This window comes from Coffea eugenioides, unplaced genomic scaffold (genome assembly GCF_003713205.1).
Source record: "Coffea eugenioides isolate CCC68of unplaced genomic scaffold, Ceug_1.0 ScVebR1_1424;HRSCAF=2271, whole genome shotgun sequence".
Lineage (NCBI taxonomy): Eukaryota > Viridiplantae > Streptophyta > Magnoliopsida > Gentianales > Rubiaceae > Coffea > Coffea eugenioides.
Genome location: NW_020861826.1, coordinates 24,454 through 33,274, shown reverse-complemented (window position 1 = coordinate 33,274; position 8,821 = coordinate 24,454). Strand labels below are relative to the sequence as shown.

Genomic DNA, 8,821 nt, shown 5'->3' with positions numbered 1-8,821 from the left:
ATATTAGACTTCTCAAGGAAAAGATTTGGCTTCTGAAAGCAGAACATTTCCTCATGGGATCACTATATGCAAATACCATCTACATAGCATATTCGTATCGGAAGGCTGGAATTACATCACTTGACAATGAACTGAAAACCTTGAGCAGCTTTTCGAAGGATCTGAGAGGGAAGAAGGCAATACTTTGCAAACAGAACTTGGCAGTGGTTAAAAATGTTCTTAGGGAGCTACAATCTATTTTTGAATTCTTTTTTGCCAAAGAAATCACAGAGGAAAGGATGAGAGAATCAGTATTCCTGCTGCTTTTAAAGATTCTGCTTTTCAAGGCAGAGTTTTTTCTTTTAGAGATGCTGAATGGTAATTCAAATTTGCACTCGCTCGCAAAAGAGCGAATTGAATCTATTCATGAGGAGCTGAAGTTGCACATGGTATTTGTTGCATATCAATCAGAGGAGAATTCAGACTATATGGAGCCCATCTTAAAAAACACTGAAGCCATGGCTAGAAGGATAATATATCTCTATCACACAGTTATAACCAACAACATTACCGAGGAGTTGATCAAAAGAGTGGACCTTATGCTTTCAGAGTTGTTAGATCAGAATAAACTCAACAAGGTAAAGCTGAGAAAGCTTTATTCCCAAGTTCAAGAATCACATTTCCCCAAGACTAACGGATTGGGGTGTATTGATTTTCTCTTGACAAACCTTACGATGCTGCAAATCCATAAATCTAAGTCAGTTGCAGCAGTGAAGAATCAAATTGAAAGAATCCAGAGGGATATAGAGTTCTTGAGATCTTTCTCAATGGTATAGTAAAGAAAAATACTCAGCATCAAGAACTGAAACTTCTCTGTGAATGCATTACGGAGGTGGCATACAAGGTGGAATACGTCATTGATTCAATCGAGGTTGGCATTGGTGATCGCTTGCAACATCTGTCATGGCTTGACTCTCTCTTAGGAGAGATTGGGCATATTAAGATGGAGGCAGCCAAAAGTTACTGGGAGAAGACTTGGGTTGACATACCCCATAATGTCACCAGAAGTTCAAGCCATATGATATCACAAGTCAGTGCCCCAGAACTTGATGAAGTGGTTGTAAGTCTCAATGATCAGGAAGAAGTGATAATTGATCGACTTATAAAAGGTTCCTTGCAACAAGATATGGTTTCTCTTGTGGGTATGCCAGGAATAGGTAAGACAACTTTGGCCAAGAAGTTATACAATGATTCTAGAGTTACTTATCACTTCCACATTCGTGCATGGTGTTGTATCTCACAAGTATATAGTAAAAGGCAGGTGTTGCTTGACATATTAAGCAACATTTGCGGGCTTACTGACCACATTCATCAAATGGCGGATGAAGATTTAGATCAAGAGTTGTATCAGCAATTAAAAGGAAGAAGGTATCTCATAGTTATGGAAGACATGTGGAGTGTAGGGCCATGGGATGACTTGGAAAGATCATTCCCTGATGATAAAAATGGTAGCAGAATTCTAATAACAAGTCGTATCCAGAATGTGGCCTTGAAAGCTAAACCTAATAGTGATCCTTTTCTTCTTCGTCTCCTCACTGATGATGAAAGTTGGAGCTTACTACAACTGAAGATATTTCATGAAAAAGGTTGTCCAACAGAATTGCTAGGAGTTGGAAAGGAAATTGCTCAACAATGTAAAGGACTACCTCTTTCTGTGGTTGCAGTATCTGGTCTCCTTGAAAGGATGGAAAAGAAACCAGACTTGTGGAAACAAATTGTTGGAAGTTTGGGCAGAAGGTTAATAAATGATCCAGAAACCCGGTGCAAGGATATCCTAGAGCTGAGTTATGAGCAGTTGCCATACAATTTGAAACTTCCTTTATTTCGGAGCATTCCTGGAGGACAAAGATATCTCTGTGCGCAAGTTGATACGGTTGTGGATTTCTGAAGGTTTTATTAAGAAAAGCGAAGAGAAAAGCTTAGAGGATCTTGGAGAGGATTACCTAATGGACTTAGTCGGTCGAAGCCTTGTACTGGTTTCTAAAAGAAGATCCATAGGTGGGGTCAAAACATGTCGAGTTCATGACATGCTACATGATTTGTGCCTGTCAAGATCTAAGGAAGAAATGTTTCTCCAGCCAATTACCAAGCGTGATGAACCATTTGCTTCTTTTGATGGTTTAGATGATGATGTTGATTTTGATCATTATTACCCTTCAAAACCATTAATATATGAAAGACATCGGCTTTGCATTTGTTTGGAGCGGAGGCATTTCATCAAATCAAAACCTTCTGGTCCAAGAACAAGGTCTCTGCTATTTTCTGCAGTTGCTGATAGGTATCCCAGATGCCCATATGATATCACATTCATTTTTCAAAATTTTAAACTTCTCAGGGTGTTGGATTTGGAATCCATCAATATGGGTATGTTCTTTCCCATTGGATTTGATTTATTAGTTCAACTAAGGTACTTAGCAGTCAGTGGGGATCTGGATTCTATTCCACCATCAATAGCCAGCCTCTGGAAACTAGAGACGTTTGTTGTGAAGGGATTAAAAGGTATGGTTGTGTTACCGGTTATTATTTGGAGCATGAGAATGTTAAGACATGTTCATGTAAATAGTTGTGCTATGTTCGATTTGCAAGAAGACCAGCTTGAAGGTTCCTTGGTATTGGATAACTTAGTAACTCTTTCCACACCAGCTCTTTCTGGAGGGAAGGAGACATTGAAGATACTGAGGAGATTTCCCAATCTTCACAGGTTAAGATGCATCATTTTTTAATCTCCGAGTTCTCCTATGGGATGTAATCAATTTCCACAATTTGACATTCTAAATCAGCTTGAATCACTCAACATCTCTGGTAGGGCCCTTAATCAGGGAGAATTGAGCTTCCCCCTGAATTTAAAAAAATTGACTTTGTCTAGGCTTCGCCTGCCATGGAAACATATGTCTGCTATTGGGAGACTACAAAACCTTGAGGTTCTCAAATTACTTTCTAATGCCTTTGAGGGCCGGATATGGGACATGAGGGAAGGGGAGTTCCTAAAGTTGAAATTCTTGAAGTTAGATTCTCTGAATGTTGTTGAGTGGAATGCCACTTGCGATCACCTTCCCAACCTTCAGCAATTAGTTTTGCGACACTGCAAAGAACTTGAGGCAGTTCCATTCTCTTTTGGGGAAATTCCTACCTTGCTGATGATTCAAGTGCAACGTTGTGGCCTTTCCACAGAAGAGTCAGTCAGGGACATTGAGGAGCAAGGGATTGAAGGCCTCAAGATCTTCATCAGTCATTAAGATTTGTATTTCAGGTAATCATCTTGATTTTGGATTGAAACTTTACCACATACTTCTAGTCATGCAAGTACTAGAGTTTAGCAAATTATTCGTGCATCAAAATCTTTTGTCTCGTGACATTTTTGTGAGAATCCGTTACCTTGAGGTCAAATGTTAGCTTTAATATATTAAGCATTTGGGAACTTTAGACTTTCAACTGGGAACATGTTGTTTTGACATCTTTGTTTTAGTTTCTTTATTTATAGATTTATGACAGAAACCTTTTTATTTTTTTTGTTTCTGTTTACTTTTATTCCAAAGTGACTTTTGCCATTGTAATTTTGCATAGCTCTTCATTTACAAAGCACGGTTATGGTAATGTTGGCAGAATACAAAATAGGTCTTGTCGTATACCACTGACTTTTCTACAAGCTTGCTTGAGTGGCGTGCTTTCTGAAGAGGTTAAAGTTGTTGTGCTCCAATATATCCCCTAAAAGTGAACCTTCATTGATAGTTTGATTAATAAGCTTTGTTGTTAACAATTTCAGTATTCTGTTCCATTGCAGATGGAAATAGAAGACTTTTTCTTTGAGGAGTTGAACATAATGGAAGAGTTTGAGATATCTTAAAACGTCAAAAAGGAAGGAATTTGACAGCTTCTTAGCGGGAAATTCTGCAGAAAGAAGTTGCAGCTTTAGATAAGTTGTCTGGGTAATTCTCTTGCACATAACATAGCAGTCTTTTTAATTGTTTCCTGATGCTTATGAGTTTTCGAGTTGAAAATCTTCTCCAGTTTCTATTGTTTTTGCATGAGGAACATGAGATGTCACACTAACTTGCCAGTGTCTTTCACAAAAGCTTGACATTTTTACTGTAAACTCCTGAGTCTTTGTATCTGATCCTGCTGGTGTGTTTCATTTGCATGTCAATGTAGTCCTTTTTGAATAAAATAGAATCAGATCCTAAATGAGTTTTACTTTTATCTATCAGAGATGGCAAAACATATAGAAAATTTAAATCTACAGAAACAGAAGAAATAAACGTTGTGGAATGAGGGCATTTCTGTAACTGGAAAAAACTGGAAGGGAGGAGGGGGAAGATAGGCAAGATTCTTAAATTGAGTTTGAAGTTGTTTTTAAACCTCAAGCACTGTAAATTCCAGCATGGAACCATGTTCCAAAATTTTAGCTCAGTTTTTTATTGAACAAATGAAAAAGAGCTTTTATAATGCATTAAAAACTTGAAATGCTGTGACTTTGAGCAGTCTTTCTTGAGAACAATTTTACAGGAATAAAATAAAGTACAGTTTCAGCTATATATTGAGCAAATTGTGCGAATTCCAACCGTTTAATCTCTTGAAAAGGGAACATGCGGTGTGAAATCTGCCAGTTTTATTAGTCTTTTCCAGTTTCCACTTGAGTTGGACAGATTCTTTTGCTGTTACGTGGTTATACTCTTCAATCTCACATGTCATAAGTATCATGAATGCTAGTATTTCAGTTGTTACGGAGTAACTTTTTTTGCTGCCACGTGTCCTTATTTTCTCTTCAATTGAAGTGTTGACATTTTGTCGGTTTGAAGCCTAGCTAAGCATGTCATTTCGTTTCAGGCTTATTGTGGAGGTTCAATACCAAGCAGACGTATCAAACACAATTTTGTGTGGAATAAGATGCTTTATGTGACATGCATAAATTTGATGATTTTGACTGCAAAGCCTAACATAAGGGACAACTTGATCGAAGTGCTTCAGAATCTGCAGCAGTCTTTGACCTTAATTAAGTGAAGGGACCAAGAGGCATGTCAGCATTGAGGGTATCAAACATCTTATGCTTCTTGTTTTGCTAGTTAATTTTAGTACTTTATCTTTTTGGTCCATTGCAACTGCATCAGCTCTTACCAAATCAATATTTCTTTTCTACTTTAGCTGATCAACTTATGTGATTTGTCCAGGGAAAGTAGCTTATGGCCTGATGGGGAAGTTCAATCTATAAGGTTATAGCAGATGGAGTTGACGAGACTGGAAGCTTGACAAGCCAAGGTTGTACTTAATTGCTAAATGTTGTCAGTAGATTCGGAGGTGCAAAAACTGTATGTGTTTATGGATCAGTAAGCATGTTTCTTGTATCTAAATCCATAATTTTCTAGGCAAAATAATGAGCACATGACTACAACCATGGTTCAAAGTCTCAGCTGAAACTGAGACGATTCGGCCGAGTCATCACCGGAACGGATCTCTCCGTTCCGATACCGAGACAAGATGATTTCGAGATATATGAATCGCTGAGAAATCGACTGAGTCATTGAGAATTTGGCCGAGAAGTCTCTGATACAGATAGTTTCGACCGAGTCGGTTCAACTCATCCGAGTCAAATGGCAAGTTTATATTTTACAGATTTTTTTTTGCTAATTTTTTAATTATTTTCATTTAGCATATTTTTTAATATTATTCACAATTTTAAGAATATTAAATATTTCAAAATTTGTGTCTCGTCAAAACGTGACTGTTATGTTAAAATCGATATGGAACGGTTCGGACCACGACCGTGACCTTGAACCATAACTACAACTCAAACTTCTTCTAACTTTTCACCATTGATTTCCATGTCATTAACAATTTATTTAATTCTTCCAATAAGTTCTTTAGTTGATTCTGTTGATTTCATCTGGGGTCAACTCCAACTATGTGCATGGAAATTCAGGAATACCTTTATCAGCACACTGTAAAACTGTTGATAAGAGAGAGAATTGCCTATAAATGCGCCCAAAAAATCCCTAAATCTTAATTACTCAGAAACCTTGAGGTAGCATATGAATTTGAGATTACGGTGAATACAACATACTACAATAGAGATTTGAAGTCAATTCCTATATATATCATAGGATTACCAGTGTCTTAAGCTGACTAATTCTATATCGAATTAAGGGCCCCAAAGTTGATCCTTCTCCATTGGCAAGACGAGTTGGACTGAAAATGGTAGTAAAGAGCCTCTGACTATCAAAACACTGATATACCCAACTTAAGGCATAAATTTGATGGAAAAATTAATTAGATTTATTGTAGCATATAAAGGAAGCATAAGACAATGGGGCTTTCATACATGAGATAGAAAACAAGCTTAGATAAGCTCAAATTGCTACAAAATATGGTCCACTTTATCATGGATGCCACTTAAAACTTGCCAGTGCAACTTGTTGTACAGACAAAATCTAAGTGAAAATTCTGATATTTAATCTCAAAGGAACATAAGACCTTGGCTATCTTTTCTTGCAAAAGATCATTCACATGAACAAACTTAATGGATTACATCGCGCCACATATGGGTACAGTATCGCCTCATCTAAACCTCCACTTCACCCAGGCTGGAAAAAGTTAATGCATCAATTTGTGAATTTATCAAGACATGGATCCTTTAGAAATCAGAATATACCAAGCTGGATAAGGGAGGAAATCAACTGAATACTAAAGTAAAAAAAAAAAAAGCAAAATTCAGCAATAAAGTCATGTTCTAAACTGATTTTAGAAAAATGATATTAGTTTTTGATTTGTGAAAGGATTTTCTAGACGGGTGCCACAGGACACTCGTTAAATTTTACTAAACTTACCATGTATATACACACCAACATTACTCTCTCTTATAATTATATACGTTCCATAATTAATCTTTCTTTTTCAAAAATTTAATACTTAAACTACATCAATGTCCAATGAGTAGCTATTAGACTCTTTTCGAAAAACTATTTTGTTGAGTTCTCAACTGATTTTAAAAAATAATTTCATATTTTTTAGGCCCAAACAAGCTGAAGATCAAAAGTAGGTAGACATGGCCACGGTTACACAATCGTTGGTTCCAATTTTTAAAAATTGATGATTCCAGTTCTTTTAAAAGATGGAAGCTGAACCGGGTTTTATAGGATGGTTATGGTTATAGTTTTTGAACCTCTAGTTTCGATTTCGACTCCGATTGTATTTCAGTTACGGTTTCAATTTCTTTTGATTGTGGTTTCAGTTCTTTTAGTTATATTTAAACACTTGTTATAAAATTGATTCTAAGAAAATATGACAATAATGTTTTATTGTATTATCATGTGCAAGGAAAAAGAAAAAATTATGTAAATTTTATGAAAAAAAATCTCATTGTTGATTAAATTAGAATGATCTTGGACTTAGTTTAATCATGGGATATAGACTTACTAATAGAATAGGACAATAGGTTAGTCATTGTTGGGCTAAATTGGAACTACGTGTATTAAGTGTTGACTATTGATGTTGAACTCTAAATTAGTCAAATTTTAGGTAGTAAATGTTTTTATAGATAGTTTTGAACGGATTTTAAACCGCCAATTCCGACTTCTATTCAAAATTTTGATGAATCTAAACCTGAACCTAAACCTTTAGCGACGGTTATGCTTCCTGTTCTGATTCTGATTCAATAAACCGTCAGCCCAATTTCGGTCCGATTTTGGTTCAAATCTGAACCATGGGCACCCTTAGAAGTAGGTATTGAGATGGTTTTGGATTTTACTTTTAACAAAATTTACTTCAAATTTCAACATAATTACTAAACTACCCAAAGATTAGATAACTTTGCTATGATCTTTATATTCTTATTTCACTTTCAAATTCATTCGCATGTCTCTTGTTTTTTTCTCCACCATTTAAATCTTCATAAAAAAGTAATTAATTACATAAAATTATTTAATTAGCACAAAATTTTAATTATATAGCATATAAAAGTAACATGGTCATTTTTTTTGTCAAAGTCAATTTTTTAACTTTTTTTAAAGAACATCTATATATTTATTGAAATGGCTTTTTTAACGGTAAAAATGGTTTGTTTGGATTAGGTTTTATTTCCCAAAATTTATTTATTTACATCATCATTACAATTTCCAATACACCTTTTTACCTTCCCAATTACCTTTTTATCTCACATACATCACATCACAAAAAGTGCTACAGTAAAAATATCTCTAATAATTCACAATCCAAACAGACCTACATTCTGAAAAATCTAAGTTTCAAGAATCAATTTTACAAAATTAAATTTTACAGAACTAGAACCAGTTGAAAACAAGCCGTAAATCTCACTTTTCATTAATTTACTTCAATAGAGATTACGGAATCGCAAATACGAACATTAACAAATTTCTACAAAATCAGAATCAAAGATATGGACTCAAGGGAAGAAGGAGAAGGAAGGAAGCTTAGGGATAAGGAAGAACATTAATTAGTACAATTCACTTCTCGCACCTTCTTCGTGCTTTCCTTACATAACCCTACGTTCTAGTGCTAACTTCCATGTTTCTTGTCTTCTTTTTTTTCCGTCAACAATAATAACTTTCTAACCCTACTCTATTTGGGAAGGAGAGGGGGGAGTCTAAAAAGATTTGTATAGGACTTGGGCTACTGCACCTTTCTCCTACTCTATGGAGGGGAGGGGGAAAGGGACTCTAAAAAGGCTTGTAGGGAGTTGTGGAAGGGGAGGTAGAGAGTCTAAAGAGGCTTTTTTTTTTTTGTAGCAATAGCAACTATTTAACCTACTCCTATTCTGTTTGAAGGGGGAGGC

General features: G+C 35.7%; 1 protein-coding gene and 1 long non-coding RNA gene across 2 annotated transcripts; both read left to right on the top strand.

Annotated features, from left to right (window-relative positions):
- Positions 1–53: 53 nt before the first annotated feature.
- On the top strand, positions 54–1,927 carry LOC113755332 (putative late blight resistance protein homolog R1B-17). The gene is made up of 2 exons (XM_027299364.1): positions 54–809; positions 872–1,927. The coding sequence occupies exons 1-2, from the start codon at positions 54–56 to the stop codon at positions 1,925–1,927; spliced, it is 1,812 nt and encodes a 603-aa protein (XP_027155165.1).
- An 866-nt stretch (positions 1,928–2,793) lies between these two features.
- Positions 2,794–4,933, top strand: LOC113755334. Its single transcript, XR_003465613.1, has 3 exons — positions 2,794–3,289; positions 3,821–3,965; positions 4,864–4,933. It is a non-coding gene; the product is annotated as an uncharacterized LOC113755334 (long non-coding RNA).
- Positions 4,934–8,821: the final 3,888 nt, after the last annotated feature.

Coding starts and splice junctions, on each gene's coding strand:
- LOC113755332 (XM_027299364.1), top strand. CDS start 54: ATGGGATCACTATATGCAAATACCATCTACATAGCATATTCGTATCGG. Junction 810..871: donor TCTTGAGATCTTTCTCAATG/GTATAGTAAAGA, acceptor TGCATTACGGAG/GTGGCATACAAGGTGGAATA.